This window comes from Lipotes vexillifer, unplaced genomic scaffold (genome assembly GCF_000442215.2).
Source record: "Lipotes vexillifer unplaced genomic scaffold, Lipotes_vexillifer_v1.1 scaffold1010, whole genome shotgun sequence".
NCBI classification, from domain to species: Eukaryota; Metazoa; Chordata; class Mammalia; order Artiodactyla; family Lipotidae; genus Lipotes; species Lipotes vexillifer.
The window spans coordinates 633,891-650,720 of record NW_006794157.1 but is presented as its reverse complement, the minus strand read 5'-3'; the positions used below and the strand labels follow the sequence as shown (position 1 = coordinate 650,720).

General features: G+C 43.4%; 1 protein-coding gene across 1 annotated transcript in view; it reads left to right on the top strand.

The window, feature by feature from the left end:
* The first annotated feature begins 12,992 nt into the window (after window positions 1-12,992).
* SLC30A4 (solute carrier family 30 member 4) overlaps window positions 12,993-16,830 on the top strand; it is a 25,986-nt gene continuing 22,148 nt past the window's right edge. Inside the window, exons 1-2 of the mRNA XM_007467024.1 lie at window positions 12,993-13,195; window positions 13,306-13,810. Of these exons, the coding sequence (XP_007467086.1) occupies window positions 13,420-13,810 (391 nt within the window). The 5' untranslated portion in view covers window positions 12,993-13,195; window positions 13,306-13,419. The remainder of the gene's footprint in view (window positions 13,196-13,305; window positions 13,811-16,830) is intronic.

Below are 16,830 nucleotides of genomic sequence, written 5' to 3'. Positions count from 1 at the left end.
TTCCTGCTGCCACTGGTGGCAGGAATAGAGGCACCCACCCCCTCAGCCTGGAACAGGATTTAAGTGCCCGACATGGGGATGGAGAGTGGGATGGATGTAGACATCAGATGTCTAAGTCTTGAGACAGTCCCTGGAACTTACGTTGGGACAGAAGAGCAGAAGGGGAGACAGGAGCTCCTGGCCACAGACAGGTCAATGTCATTGCCTGAGTGACCATCACAGTCCCAGGATACAGGGGTCAAACGGGAGAGCTCAGACCCAGAGGCCTCTGGAGCCCTCACTCTGTGCTCTTGAAGTGAGCTGTCATTCTGTAAAAATGATCTCTCTGGTGCTAATTCATCTGTAGACGTGTGAGGAAAGTTCATTCTGTAATTAATCTAAACATCCCATAAGAATACAGCTGCTAACTCACAGATATAGAGAACAAACTAGTGGTTACCAATGGGAAGAGGGAAGGCGGGCGGAGGGACAACATAAGGGTAGGGGATAGGAAAAAGAGATTATTATGGGATTCTATGAAATCACATGTGAAACTTTTGAAAATTGTAAGGCACTATAGAATTTAAAGAATCTTACATTCAATTAAAAAAGAAAAGAAAAAGAATGTTTCATGAAAAAAAACAGAATACAGCTGCTAGAGGTCCTTTGTGGAGGGCAGCACGTCACAGCTCTGTAGTGCACCCCCTTGCCGTGAGGCTGATTTTGTCAGACTACAGGCTTGTTCCTGCTGGTCTTGAGCTGATTAGGCTTTAACTGTGATGGATAATGGACAGCTCCATCGGAGACATGGCTGGGATGGGAGGGAACAACCGTGAGGTGCCCCTCAAGACTTGAAATGAGAGACTAAGCCATCCTCTAAAAAGTTAAACACAAAGGAGAGGATCAGTTGTCTGTTGGAGTAAAGTAGGAAGCTGTGAATGAGTAAGCAGAGAGTTCGGGGGCACTCAGAGATGCTCTGGTTGTATTCTTAGGGAGATGGGACCATACTGGAGTTGTAATTTAGTAAACAGAATTGTTTTTGGAGGAAGATGTGGAAAACAGAAAGGATGGTTCAGTCATCTTATATGGTTAACAGGGCAATCGTCTTTTGTGGTACACATTGTCATGTTACAAATATAACAGAAATTATAGCAATATAGTGGTGAGGTGATGTTCTGGATTTAGACACAGATAGAATCCTACAAGCCAGAAGACTGAGCTTCTATCTGGCCTAGGGCAGCTCAGAGAAAGCCAATATCTTTTCAAGCAAGTTTGAGGGATGGGAGTCCTGCCAGGCCCCCCGCAGTGGGTGACTCTCCTTGGTGGAAATGACCCCAGAGCATGGAGCCATTAGCTTGGATCCTCCAGCTAACGCCCCTTGCTAGGACTGCAGGGGTACCCAGCAGTCTTAAATCAAATTAGCTTTCCATGTTGTATTGCTGGTGAAGGTAACTTGAACATCCAGGTAGCTTATTTTACTTCTCTCTGTAAATTATTGTCATTTTCTTTATATTTTTAAATTCTATATTGAGAAAATTCCCAACACAAAGAAGCAGAAAAAATAGTATAATGAATATGTATAACATTATATAATGTATAATGAATAATGTAGAACACTCATTAACCAAGTTAAATCATTATCGAATCCTATACTTGCTTCACTTTACTGCACTTTTTAAAACTAAAATATTTTTTTTTTAAAAAGAGAAAGAGGGGCTTCCCTGGTGGCGCAGTGGTTGAGAGTCCGCCTGCTGATGCAGGGGACATGTGTTCATGCCCTGGTCAGGGAAGATCCCACATGCCGCGGAGAGGCTGGGCCCGTGAGCCATGGCCGCTGAGCCTGCACGTCCAGAGCCTGTGCTCCACAACGGGAGAGGCCACAACAGTGAGAGGCCCGCGGACCGCTAAAGAAAAAAAAAAAAAAAAAAAAAAAGAGAAAGGAAAAAAAAAAGGGACTTCCCTGGCGCTCCAATGGTTAAGACTTCACCTTCCAATGCAGGGAGTGTGGGTTCCATCCCTCATCAGGGAGCTAAGATCCCACATGGCTTGTGGCCAAAAAACCAAAACATAATACAGAAGCAATACTGTAATAAATTCAATAAAGACTTTAAAAATGGTCCACATCAAAAAAAAAAATCTTAGGGCTTCCCTGGTGGCGCAGGGGTTGAGAATCTGCCTGCCAATGCAGGAGACATGGGTTCGAGCCCTGGTCTGGGAAGATCCCACATGCCGCGGAGCGACTGGGCCCGTGAGCCACAACTACTGAGCCTGCGCGTCTGGAGCCTGTGCTCCGCAACAAGAGAGGCCGCGACAGTGAGAGGCCCGCGCACCGCGATGAAGAGTGGCCCCCGCTCGCCACAACTAGAGGAAGCCCTCGCGCAGAAACGAAGACCCAACACAGACAAAAATTAATTAATTAATTAAAAATAATTTTTAAAAAAAATCTTAAAAAAAAAAGAAAATATTTTAAAGCAAATGCTAGACCAAAGTCATTTCATCCCCACTTACTTCAGTATGGATCTCATAAAGGATTAGTGTTCTTATAAAGGAGAGCCCACAGAGCTCCCTAGCCCCTTCTACTATGTGAGGACACAGCCAAGAAGGGCCAGCCAGGAACCAGGAAGAGGGTCCTCACCAGAACACAACCCATGCTGGTACCTTGATCTTGGACTTCTAAGCCTCCAGGAATGTGAGAAATAAAATTCTGTTGTTTATATGCCATTTGATTTGTGGCATTTTGTTATAATAGTCCAAACAGACTAAGCTAACCTGTTAAGAAATATAGGCTGGATAGACGGATGATGAGCGGTTTAAATCAAAGGGTAATACTTCAAGACCTACGTGAGTTTTGATGGAACTCTAACGTGACAGTGAAGGACCATTCGCCAAAATGGGTAAGCAGTCATAACAAGTGGCTGCTCCCCCAAAAGATTATGTAAGTGAGAATGTTACATACACACCTTCCCACCACATCACCAACCACCAAGCATAAGAAGGGAGGAAAATGTCATATTGGAAAGATGATGGACACTTGGCTGGGACAAATCTTGACTCCACCATTTCCTAGTTGTGAAGCTAATAAATTTCATTTATTCCATTATTTCATTTTTTTACGTGGAATAAATTTCATTCCACGTACAAAAATGGGGATAATAGTGCCTACTATGTACAGTTTATATAAGGATTAAATTAAATGATGTATGTAAGGTCCCTAGCACAGTGGTTGACGTGTACTGGGCTCAAAATATTGTAATTTTTTTTTTAATTTTATTTTTTTAATATTTTTATACAGCCGGTAAGATATTATAATTTTTATTACATGATAATATTCATTATCATTGGGACTTCCCTGGTGGTCCAGTGGTTAAGACTCCACGATTCCAATGCAGGGGGAGTGAATTTGATCTCTGTTCGGGGGAACTAAGATCCCGCATGCCACGCAGCACAACCCAAAAAAAAAAATTCATTATCATTAAGAAATCTTGGAGGGAACCTGGGAAGTTATGGTTTCCTTGTGAAATAGGCAGGCTAAACACTTAAAATTAACTTCAGAGAAGAATGGCAAGAAGGGTAAAACTTGACAAATTTAGTTCATTTTGAAGGAGTAAATAGCATGTGATAAAAGGGAATTGCATAATATCATCCACTTTGAGACCTTAAGAAAACCTTTGACAGGTTTCCAAAGGAGAGGCTGAAAAAAAGTTGCATGAGATTGCAATGTTTGTGAGGCCAATAAACAACTAGCTCAGCAGCAAAAACAATGGCGGGGGGGGGGGGGCGGGGGGGGGGGGGGGGCCTGTTGATTCCAGTAGCGGGAGGGAACTTGAGGGTCCAAGTGACAGCTCCTGGAAAGGCAGCAGATGTGTGAAGGGTGTGGTAGTCACATTTCTAATTCTGGACTTCTCAGAGGAAACGCCTCTTCAGGAAGGTGGAGTCCTGTGCGCTTGAGGAATCTGGGCAAGAGGTAGTTAGGCGTCAGGCAACCATGGAGTTGACATTCATGAGAGGAAGTGGGGAAGGGGACTAACATTAATCTCACCATAACTGGGGCAAGCCATGTGCCAGGCACATTATCTCTTTAAGTCACCACAACCTGATGATAATAGTTATTACCTCCATTTTACAGAGGAGGAAACTGAGGCTCAAAGAGATCTTGTAATTCATGCCAGTTCGCTCTGCTGGTGAGGGGGGGCGGGGGCTGTCATAGACAACAATGCCCCAGCCAATAGGCTGAGGTCTACTGGGGTTCTGGCACCTCTGTTCAACAAATGCTTGTTGAACACCTACTATGTGCCAGGCAGAGGGCCAGGTGCAGGAGACACAGTAGTGAGCAAAGACAGACAGCCCCTCTCTCATAGAGCAGAGTCTAACAAGGGAGTCAGAGGCAGCTCTTAGTCAAATAATGCCACTAATGAAAATAAAAGTACAAAGTGAGGCATTAGCTCATGTAACAGATGGACTCCTCTAGACCTGGGGTGCCATGGGTGCCATGGGGGAGAGTGGCCCCAGAGTCTACCTAGAATTGATTAGGAAAAGGAGTGGTGAAGAAAAGCATTCCAAATAAGGCAGCTGCACTTACAAGGGCTGTGCTCAAAGCCTCAAACAATGCAAGTTCAGTGCGGATTCCATTTATAGAGTGACTCAGCTGGGGGTGAGACAACGGTGGAGACACAGTCAGATTTCCATTCTGAAAAGTTCAATGCATTTTCACAAGAGTCACTGGGAGGCTTGGGCAGCCACAAGCAGAGCACTCTGGTGGGTTCTGGGACCCCAGCTGCACCCCACCTATATGAGGACAGTTAGGCTGCCTTAATAGAATGTTGGGAAGCAGGGATTGATGGACCCAAGTAAACAGCCTGAATCCTCCAGCACATGTGTTAGGAAGGGGCTCACTGATATGTATATGTGATCAGGTGGAGGGAGTGTGCAGTAAAATCCCTAACAATACTTCTAACTAGCGATTGGTCTAGATCAGGGTCAGCAAACTACAGTCCAAGAGCCAAATCCAGCCAGCATCTATTTCTGTGCAGCCCACAAGCTAAGAATGGTTTTTAAATGGTTGGGGAAAATCAAAAGAAGACTAATACTTTGTGACGCATGAAAATTATATGAAATTCACATTTCAGAGTCCATAAATAAAGTTTTATGGGAACACAGCCCTGCTCATTCGTTTACTATCCTCCATGGCTGCTTTCACGACACGGTGGCAGAGCTGTGCCACCGACACTGGGGTATTGCTGCAAAGCTAAAATTATTTATTATCTGGCCCTTTACAGAATGAGTTTTCCAGTCCTTGCGCTAGTCAGAAGCGCCTATAAATATGAGCTTGTGTTCAGACAAATGACAAATGAGCTTTAGCAGGAACAAGTGCAAAGTAATGTACTTTGGGATAAAAATACCCAAACTATTTATAAAATGAAGACAGGGCTCTGAGCTGTGAGGTCACAACTCAGAACTAAGCACAATGGCAAGGGCTGAAGGCAGCTAGGGTAATATTGTGTGAATTTCCTGCCCCAGAGACTATAAGAATCAGTATACAATGGATGGAGTTGGTTATCTGATGACTTCCCTGGATGGGGGCCCGGGAAGTGATTTCAGTAAAACTAAACTAAAATTCAACTGAGAAGAAAGGCTATATTATTTTGCACTTTCACTTAACTGTTACATTTAGATATAGATATCAACAGTCTGCATGTCATCTCAGGGAAAAATTAGTGATAAAGATTTACAATGTGTGGTGTGTATACAGGACTACTGCGGGATGGGTTATCTGCTAGACTTTGTCTTATTCAACTTTATAGTTTAATTACTGGCATATGATAAGCATTCAAATAATATTTATTGAATAAGAGGAAAGAAGAAAAGGAACAAGAGAAGGAGGGAGGGAGGGAGGGAGAGAAAGGAGGGAAAGAAGGAGGAAACTGGGCAAAACCTACAGGGTTTGAAGGCTGAACAGGAGTTAGCCAGCCACCGAGGATGAGGAAGAACAGCCCAGCAGGAAAACAGGAGCATTTAAGAGGCCAGGAGAGCCCAAGAGGCCTGGAAATAATATCACATAAAACCCCCTGTCACCTTTGCTCTAGCTCTAAGGTAACTTGATTTCTCATATCACTGGTCCTGTGAAGGGGGCATCCAGGGCAACAGGAGAGGTGTATCCTTCAGGATAATTAAGTCATCAGCCACACGGTAATTTCCTCAGTGTCTCTGAGCAGTAGGGCGTACACCGATTTCTTCAGCCTGATCCTTAGGGGTAGTTTCCACAGCCGCAAAGCTTACCGAACTGACCTGGGACCTTGGAGGCTCTAACAGGGTCACTGGGGGCGCTACCTGGTGTGGCTGGCCTCCCTCTTGGACACCTCTGATCTCTTCCATTTCAATGTAACAGGAGTCACATCCACAGAGTTCCCTGAGAACACCCAGCCCAGTGTGCTGCGGGCCCAAAAGGAATAAGGTGTCTTTCTCAAGTAAGATACTCTCCCGGCCCAGCAAAGACACAGCCAGCATTCAGGAATCTAAATATTCAGGTTTCTGGAATCTGTTCTCGCTGAGAGGTAAACTCATCCTGGTAAACCGAAAGCCCCATGCCCGGGGAATCCCCTCTGTCCCAAGTAAACCAGGACAGTTGGGCACCTGCCAGATGGGTTCCTCATTTACAATGGGGTCTATTGGGGAGGGGGAAATTTCCCTCTCTATCCCTCTTGAATTCGTGTGGTTGGATTAATAATAAAATTAACTGAGAAAAAGGAACAAATTTTAATTCACGCCCATGGAGGACCCATAGAAATGAGACCTAAGAAGTAGCCAAAGCAGGCAGCTTTTATACTTTTTAGACAAACAAATTTGTAAGGAATTGACAGGACAAAGAAACTTAGGTTCTGGGTGCCCAATTAGTGAAGAATCAAAACAGAGTTTGGGCTTAGGGTAGTAAGCTAAAAAAGTAGTAAGATTTGTTTATATAGTCTTCTCAGCCCAAATTCCCTACCTTTGGCGATAAAGGTGTCCTATCTCCAGACACAGGGAGTGCACCTTTCACATGAGAGATTTATTTTCTGCTTTCAGGAAGACAGAAGATTCAGAGTGTCCCTTCTTCTGTCGGCCATAAATTTAATTCAAAATAAATAATATGCCACTGAGGCGCATTTTGGGGTGGTCTACCCAACAGGCCTTTTTTTTTTTTTTTTGGCCTCACCATGTGGCACGTGGGATCTTAGTTCCCCGACCAGGGATGGAACACGTGCCCCCTGCATTGGGAGCTCAGAGTTTTAACCACTGGACCACCAGGGAAGCCCCCCAACAGGCCTCTTGTCCTACTGTTCCCCAGACCTCATGTGGGCCTATTCCAGAGAGTCTGCTGCCTCCAACCCATCAACCAGAATGTGTAGAGTGGCTCCTTCTGGGTCAGGGGAAGGGACTGCATGGGCCAGGTGGGTCACTGGGGACAAAGGAGACCAAGAAACTGAGTTAAAGGGGTTCCCAAGGAACCTCAACTGTTGGAGAATTGGATCTAGGACTCCTGTCTTTTATCTGGTGTCTGTATGTGTCTCTGTGTAAACAATGAGGATCGAACAGTACCTGGTATCAGGGAAAATTTTCAACATTTGCAATGTTTGAAGATAGGGATGAACTACTAAAGGGAAGGCTGCCTGAAACCCTATTTGTAAATGTGCAGAATGTGAGTTATTAAAATATAAATAACAAAGAGGAGAGTAAAACTTTGTTGCTCAGTATAAAACAGCTATAATAGTTACAGTAACTAATATCTAATGACCATGTAGCATAGTGATTACAAGGCATTATTGTGTCATGTAAATCATACACCAAGATCTTTGTGATTAGGGTACTAAATTCTGCTCAGTCATGTGTGCACTGGTAGCCCGCTTAAAACCATTAAAGGTAATTTAGGTTGGCTTAGTCTGGCTTTTTGCTTCAGGGAATACAGAGAGTTAAACAGTAGGTGAACTTGTTTCATTTGATTCTAGGAGGACCAATATAAAGATACTTTAAAAAAAATTAAAGCCATCTTTATTTATAAAAGAATTCTGGGAAAAAGTCAAAGCATTTTGTAGATTTTAATCTAATTAATCCTCACAATAACCCCGGAAGGGAGTTCTTATACAATGGCCATCATTGTTTAAAGCCACCAGTTGTCAGAGGCCACAAAAGAGTCACTTTGTCTGCAGTCGCTTCTCTGTCCCAGCTTAATTCATAAACGTTATAATGTTCTTTGAAGTAAGTCTAGTATAAACACAAACTGACTACTAGTGTATCAATAATCTCTAATCATTATGAGATTCATTGACCTCACCAATAAGAATTTCTTACAAATGACTTTACACACCAGCTTAAAGAAATAGAAATGTTTGTTAGAGGGGAATTTAAAGTCATGGATGAGCTCTCTATATAAACAGAATATTTTCATCTATTAATCCACGTGTATTTACAGGGTTCCTGCTCTGAGCACGATGTTAGGTGCTATGCACACAAACAGAGCCTAGGAGAGAAATAAAGAAATTTTAACAGTGAAACGTATGTGGTGGTGACCTAGAGGTCTAAGTGAGCCAAAACATGTTATTAATAAACCAAGGATGGAGTGTAGCAGTCCTTAGAAGGGACAGGCACAAGTGGAAGATATTTCATGACCAGCATTTGTCTGTACCCTTGCTTTGCAATTTGGTTCAGATGGCACGGTCTTTAATAGTTCTCACTAGTGAAGTAGGTAAGGGGACGCTTTCACATACAAAATCTCATTGCATTCTTACAGTGTCCCTATGAAATAGGTAGGACAAATATTATTTTCCACTGTTAACACACAAGAACATAAGCTCAGCAATAGTACACTGCTAGAGATCATAGTGAATGGATGGCAAAATTAGAAGCTGAACCATGTTCTACAAGTTCCACCCTCACCTTCAAGCTCCCTCAGCCCAGCCACCACCTCCAGATTCCTAGACTGGCGTGCGTAGTACTCAAATTACCGTCCCAGCTGGGACCTCGTTATTCCCTCTCATTTCAGCCAGACATGGTTAGAGAAATGCATAGGAATGTTTAATTTAAGCAATAAGCAAAGACAAAAACAAAGATATGAAAACAATGAACTTGACTAAGCGTAGGTTTTGGCTCACAGGTTGGTGACAGGGTAGATGGTCTCAAGGGCCAGAGATCTTCTCATTTATCTCCTCCCTGTCCAAGAAGGCAACTGCCTGTCCTCAGGCAATCTATTTCTGGTATTTCTTCTTCTTCCCTGGAAGAGGGGTTAAACTGAAGCTCCAGCCTCTCTGTTACTAGAGTAACCCACAGAAAGAAGAAATGATCACGTTCACCGTTCACCGTAGTGGTGTATCATATCACTAACCCTTGTTCATGCCCACCCAACAGCTTTCATCCCCTCCTGAAAAAGATAAGGGAACACATTCCAAAAACATCCTATGGGAACCTCCTATCGCCACATACTCCAATGGAGAAAGGAGTTCTCATGATGGGGAATATGCAGCATTTGAACCTGTCAACTAAGTAGATGAAGCACCTTTTCCACATTTCAGTTTTAAAAAAACTTTTCCACTTTTTTCCCCTCCAGTCCCAAGAGGGATTTCACCAGACAATGCAGAGGTCTCCAGGTGCTGACCAATCTTTCATATATGAAACAGGGATCTCTAACATACCGCAAGAAGTCTAGATGCTTTTTTTCAGATCATTCCATTTTTATTCAGAAAGAAACCGAGAGGGACAGTGTAGGGTGATGGTTAAGAGCTTGAGCTCTGAAACCAAACTGACTGGGAACTGAGTTCCTGCTCTGTTTGCTAGCTTCACAACTGTGGCCAAGTTACTTAATCTCCCTGAGGTTCCATGTCTCCACCTACTTAAAAAAATAGTAATAGCTGGCATTGACTGAGCACTTACTATGTGCTAGGAATTAGGTATGCTAAGTTTTACATGCTTTACATCCATTAACCCTCATCACGGCCCTGTGAAGCAGGTACCATTATCATCCCCACTTCATAGGTAAAAAAACTGAAGCACGAAGAGGTTAAATAGTTTGCCAGAAATTATAGGACCCTAAGATGTAAAGCCAGGATTCTAACACAAGCAGTCTGACTCTAAGACCCATGCTTTGAATCAATACCTTCTTCATAGTGATGCTGTAAGGATTAAATGAGCCCAGATAAATCAGGTCCCCTGCATAGTGCCTGGCACATAAACAAGCCTTAAGTAAACGTTAGCTGTAGTATTATTTTTAGCACTGTCATTTGTTCTAAGAGACTTCTAGGCCAGAAAACAGGTTTTGACATAGGGTATTTTGCATCTATTCCAGTTAACTGCCCCAAGATATGCATCCTGCAGTTAAAATGACAGGCCTCTGCTGTTAACTAATCTGTGTATTATGGGTTACCTGGTTAAGAGATAGGTTAAGAGATAGCCTAAATCGTTGACAACTTTTTCCATTTGTCCATGCAGAAAAGCTCTTCATACTAAAAAGAAGTATTAAGTCTCTTATAAAAGAATGGCATACTGAACAAGAGCTAGCAGAATTACAGGCAGTACTCAGCTTATAAATGGGTTGTTTCAAAAGTTGGTTTGTCTACTGTTATAAACTCTGAATACATAGACATAAGTTTGAAAATGGTGGTTACATTCCAAGACTATTCACAGAAGTCTATTTATTTAGCCCATTTTAAAGTTCAATGATAGAAACCATGCCACTAGCCCAAGGCAGGCCTAGGAACAAGAGCCCATGTGATAAAAGACTAAGAAAGGTATCTTTCCTGGTACAGAGGAAAGTTGATATCGACTATATTAGTCATCTATTGCTGTGTAACGAACTACTCCAAAACTCACCACATTAAAACAATAAACATTTATCATCTCATGGTCTCTGTGGGTCATCTGAGAGTGGCTTATCTGGGTGATTCTGCTCAGGATCTCTCATGAGGTTTCAATCAGCATCACCCAAGCTACAGTCACCTGAAGGCTCTACTGGGGCTGCAGGATCCACTTCCAATACGGCTCACTCATATGGCTGTTGGCAGGAAGCCTCAGTTCCTCATCATGTGAGCTTTTCCACAGGACTGCTTGAATTCCTCATGACATGATAGCTCTGGCTTCCCTAGGTACAAGTGATCCAAGAGTGAGAACAAGAAGGTAGCTGCAATGCCTTTTATGACCTAGTCTTATAAGTCACACACTGTCACTTCACCCATATTCTGTTCATAATGAGCCACAAGTTATACATTAAGAGCAGCCCACACTCAATGGGAAGGGGAATTAAGCTCTACCTATTGATGGGAAGCATGTCACAGAATTTGTGGACATACCTCAAAATACCCTATCGTTTTTGTTGTCCTCCCATTACTCTCTTTAGGTACTCAGTACACAAAATAGTAAAAATAAACTGGGATGCAGAGCTTCAGCCCTTCCCAACAAAGTTTACTGTAAATATCCCCCAAAATCTATGCTCTTGCCTCATCTTGCTTTAAAAACATCTATCCCCATTCCTTAAATGGAATCTCATTTGCAAAATGTATACTAAAGAGTGATCACATTCCTGAAATACTTGCTCTGTTCATTTGTATCTCTCATTAGTAGAATGTCAGGCAATATAACAAACTAAAAGTAAAAACAACAGATAAACTACTCCCAATCTGGGTGGATTAAGATATTTGGAATTAAGAAAGCAACCTTCAGGAAACTTTCTCCCTTCTGTCGATAATGACCTGGGTCCCCTGGTTATTGAGTATTCTGGGTCTAGGGAACTAGGGGATCTCTGACCCCCAGTTCCCTAAACCTGACCCTCATGGCTGCAGCTCTGCAGGAATATTGTGGGCATTCAAAAGTGATGGACTGTCCTGGATTCCAAAAACATTTGCTGCTCTTGCACCAGAGACATGCAAGATTCTGAAGTATCATCGGGATCTTCAGAGGAAAATGATGTTTCATATGACTTTCTATTGTATTTTTTGTAACTTGAAATTTGGTAATTCATGTAGACTTGTCAAAATACATTTATAAACATTGGATAAATGGGAGTTTGCACTGTAATTCAACTCCAAGTAGAAGCTAGAGGCTTGATCTATGAGTTCTTCTAACAGTGTTGTTGTTTTAAATCTTGAATGCCCATTTGAGAATATGATGAAAGCTAAGGGACTTACTCAAGAAAATACATATACCCACAAAATTTTGCACATAATTTTAAGGCCTCCGAATCCCCTAAGACCCATCCAGGGAATCGCTGGAGAAGCGGGAGGCGGGGCTTATTGTTCATTTTGTCCTTAAAATGTAGATCTAAATTAGAAGCTACTACTAAAAACTTAATTCCTTTTAAATCTTGTTGTTAAACAAAACCAACGGCCAGTACAGATACCTCCACTAGATTTTCTGTGCTGGGGTTTAGTCCATACTGTAAACACCTTGGAGGCAAAAGGAACCTGGCGGTGAGCACACAGAGGACAACACACATTTGCTGGAAAAAACAGTAAATATAACGCAGGACACAGAACTGCTGGCGACCACAAGCATTGCCGTCTCCAAGCTGACCTCACTGTGCAGCAAATTCTGCCAATTTGCCAGAGAAGCAGCAATTCGAGAAGACAAAAGCGGCTCAGCAACCCACTTAAAAGAAAACGCTAAATTCGTTTTCTGTCGAGCATCAGAAACCCAAATCCCAGCCCAGGATTCTCTAGGCCCTCCTTCGGTGGAACGAACTCCCCGCAGCAACGCCCAACCCCGGGTGGGCGGGACCGCTCGAAACTACCCACTTAACCCGAGGACTCCAGCTCCATCCGCTCAGCCTCGGGAAGTGGAAGGGCCGCGCGGGAGGCTGGGGCTTCGCCTGTGAGTGTCCCCCGGGCAGAGGCGGGCCCGCGGGATCCGCATCCATGAGCGGGACGAGGGGCGCCCCCTGTCCCGTCCCTCGCGGTCGCCCCTGCTCAGCGCACAGGGCCTGCGTGTCCTCGTGCCGACTCCTCCCTCGCGCGCCTCGCCCGCGGCTGCTCCGGCGCACGCGCGCCGCGAGGCCTCGCGCAGGGCGGGGAGGGGCGGCGGCCGCGGGCGCCCGACCTCGAACCTGTCAGACCAGACCCGGGGAGCCGGCCTGGAGTTGTGGGCGCCGCAGGCGCGAGGACGGCCCCGCTGCCCCGCAGCCCTGGGCCGAGCTGTGCGTGCCGGCCCCGCAGAGCCGGCCGGGGGCGGGGAGATGAGCGGCGGCACCGCGGCGGCGCCCCAGGTAGAGCGCTCCCCCCTTTCGGAGCCCCGGCTCCCCCGCCACCCCGGGCTTCGGAACTTGTGGGCTTTGTTGGGGCGCTTTTAATTTATAATGAGTTTCGTTTTCTACAGGATGGGGAGGGACGCGCGGCAGTGCCATCGGGAACTGGCACTCGGGTGAAGTAGGAGCCGCCGGCCGTCCGCCTGCACAGAGCCGTTCGGCGCCGCGGCCGCACAGCCTCTGCCATGGCCGGATCCGGCGTGTGGAAGCGCCTCAAATCTCTGCTGAGGAAGGATGATGCGCCGCTGTTTTTAAATGACACCAGCGCCTTTGACTTCTCGGACGAGGTGGGGGATGAGGGGCTTTCTCGGTTTAACAAACTTCGAGTTGTGGTGGCCGACGATGGTTCTGAAACCCCGGAAAGGCCTGTTAACGGGGCGCACCCGGCCCTCCAGGCCGACGATGATTCCTTGCTGGACCAGGACTTACCTTTGACCAACAGTCAGCTGAGTTTGAAGGTGGACCCCTGTGACAACTGCAGCAAACAGAGAGAGTTGCTGACGCAGAGAAAGGTGAAAACCAGATTGACCATTGCTGCCGTTCTTTACTTGCTTTTCATGATTGGAGAACTTGTAGGTGAGTTGTGTTGCCAACTCACTTTCCATTTACCTTGCCTGGAGGGAGAGTCTTTGTCAAGCTGTAGTTACACATAACTTGGCGTTTAAACTTTCTTTTTAGGAAGCTTGTTATTTATCAATATACTGATGTGAAAAGCCCTCACGGTTCCAAAGTGCAGATCAAGCTAGGTACAACAAACTTCCAAAGATAACTCTGACCTTTTTTTCTGATTCTCCAAACACTGTGTCATCTACTGTAAAGTTAAGGACATTATCTTCATTATATATCATGTAACTTCCTCTTTTAAAAAAAAAAATCTGATAAAACACCAGGTTAATTTTTGCAACATTTAAAATAGTAAATGATTCTACAATTATTTAGAATCATAACATTTTACAGTATGAAGGGACCTTACTGAAAACCTGCTCCACCTTTTTCTAAGAGATCGGAGGACCCAGAGGTTAAATATTAATAAATTCTGAGGACACTTAAGTGGGTAATTGAAGACCGGTTGTCCTGATTTTTTCCCTCTACATTTGAATTAAGTGGTCTCTTACTATTTCCTTTTGTATTTATATTCAAGAAATTTGCAAAGCTAAATAATGCTAACTAACCTCACCATTTTTCATTATAAGGAGGATCTGAAGGCCAGATAGAACTTGGTTTTAATTTTCATTTTTAATTATTCAAGTAATGCAATCTTACTATAAAATACATGCTCAGTTTAGATATTAATTTCAGAGTTACTAATGTAACTGCTAACTTCTTTTAGTGACAGTTGATAAAGTGACATTAAAGCAGGGAGATTATTCTCCTGTGTTCTCTTTTTTTTTTTTCTTCTGGCCACACCATGTGGCTTGTGGGATCCTAGTTCCCGGATCAGGGACTGAACCCGGCCCCTCGGCAGTGAAAATGCAGAGTCCTAACCACTGGACCGCCAGGGAATTCCCTCCTGTGTTCTCTTAATGATGAACCATGACAAGAACAAAGGTGGCAGTCCAGATTTAAGATGCTGGCTGGAGGTTATGTGCAGGAAAATTATATACATTTCCTACCTCTTTTCATACCACTTCTTGCCAGTGCTCACTTCAGCCATGCTGGCCTTCTTTCTCCCTATGACTCACAAAGCTCTTTTCCTGCCCATAAGACCTTCAGACTGAGTGGTCTCTACCTCTGGCTTTCAAACTTTTTTGACTTCACTATAGTAAGAAATACACTTAACATTGTGACCCGTGTAGGCATGCATGCATACGTATGTATGTATGTACACACACATAGACATTTGTATAAATGTATGAATAACTAAAACAAAAATTTTACTTCATGTGCTGTGTTCTACTGTTTTTTCAATTATGGTCCCAGCCCACTTAATTGATTTCTTGGTCTACAAATGGGTCACGGCCTGCAATTTGAAAAGCACTGCTTTATATGGACTGCCTTTTCCCAAATCTTCTCTTGGCTGCCTTCTTGTCATTCATGTCTCATCACAAAAGATACCTCTTAGAGACCTTTCCAACTGCCTAAAGTCAACCTCTCTTCTCCCCTGTTCCTTCCCCAGCTTTAAAAGCCCTCAGCATCTGAGATTATCTTGTTTGTATATTCACTTGTTTAATATCAGTGTCCACTGAAATATAAGCTGAATTACCAGCACCTAGCACAATGACTAGCACAGGGTAAACACTCAATAAAGTTTTGTTTAATTAATTAATAACTGCTGTTAGAGAATTATAAACGTTTAAGCTATGAAGAAATTAAAGACAGAAGTGAAACAGATCAGATAAGGCATGGTCAGCAGATTAAGAGTCAATGACTTGGGGCTTCCTGGTGGCTCAGTGGTTGGGAATCCACCTGCCAATGCAGGGAACATGGGTTCAAGCCCTGGTCCGGGAAGATCCCACATGCTGCAGAGCAGCTAAGCCCGCGCACCACGACTTCTGAGCCTGCGCTCTAGAGCACGTGAGCCACAACTACTGAAGCCCGTGCGCCTAGGGCCCGTGCTCCGCAACAAGAGAAGCCACCGCAATGAGAAGCCCACTCGCCACAACTAGAGAAAGCCCGCGTGCAGCAATGAAGACCCAGTGCAGCCAAAAATAAATAAATAAATCTATTTTTTTTTAAAAAGAGTCAATGACTTGCCCAAATTCCCAGTTAGAATATTGAGTCATTCAGACTTAGTGATTCTTGAAGTTAATATTTGAAGTTAAAATCACATTAATCACAATTTCCCCCTTAAAATTAGAGTTTACACCTATAAAAATTACTAAGATATAATTGTCCTGACTTACTATTATTTAAATCTCTTACTTGGTAAATGATGTTTTGTGAAAGCTACAATAAGTATTTACTTTCAAATACTAGCTTTATTTTCAAATATGAAAATCTTTTTGTTAAACACTGTAGAGACGCTAGTACTTAGAATAGACATTAACAATATTATTCAGAATGTTACATAGAATTAAATTGTATACAGTAGAGCATTTATTAAAGTGTGTCGAAAGCACTTAGAAATAAAGCATCTTATGTAGGAAGTATGGAGTAATTTTTAAAATGAAGTATTTTAAAGATCTGAAAGGGCAAACTTGATTTTGAATCTTGGATTTGCTCTGAGACGTTAGGCAAGGTCAATTTCCATTCAGCAAGTATTTTTTAAGTGCTTGCTATATACAATGGAGAACAAAACTTATGCTCCCTACTATCTAAAACACTTAATCTAATGTTTGGAGGACATTATATCTTCCTGTAGTGGAGGACACAGGTATTAATAAACACACAAATAAATTTAAAATTCAAATGGCCTTAAGGACTGCGAAGAAAAAGAACAAGATACTATAAGACATAGTTTAGACATGTCCAGCAGGACATGGTTTATGTATAAGCCACATACAGTTAAACCAAAAAAAAGAATATTAGGAGTTATTTGAGCAAACGGAATGGAGCAAGATTTTTTCGACCAAAGAGAACAGCAAGTTCAAAACTCCTAAAACCTTCAATTCTTTAAGAGGATCTAAAAAAAAGACCAGTTTGGCCAGAATGTAGTA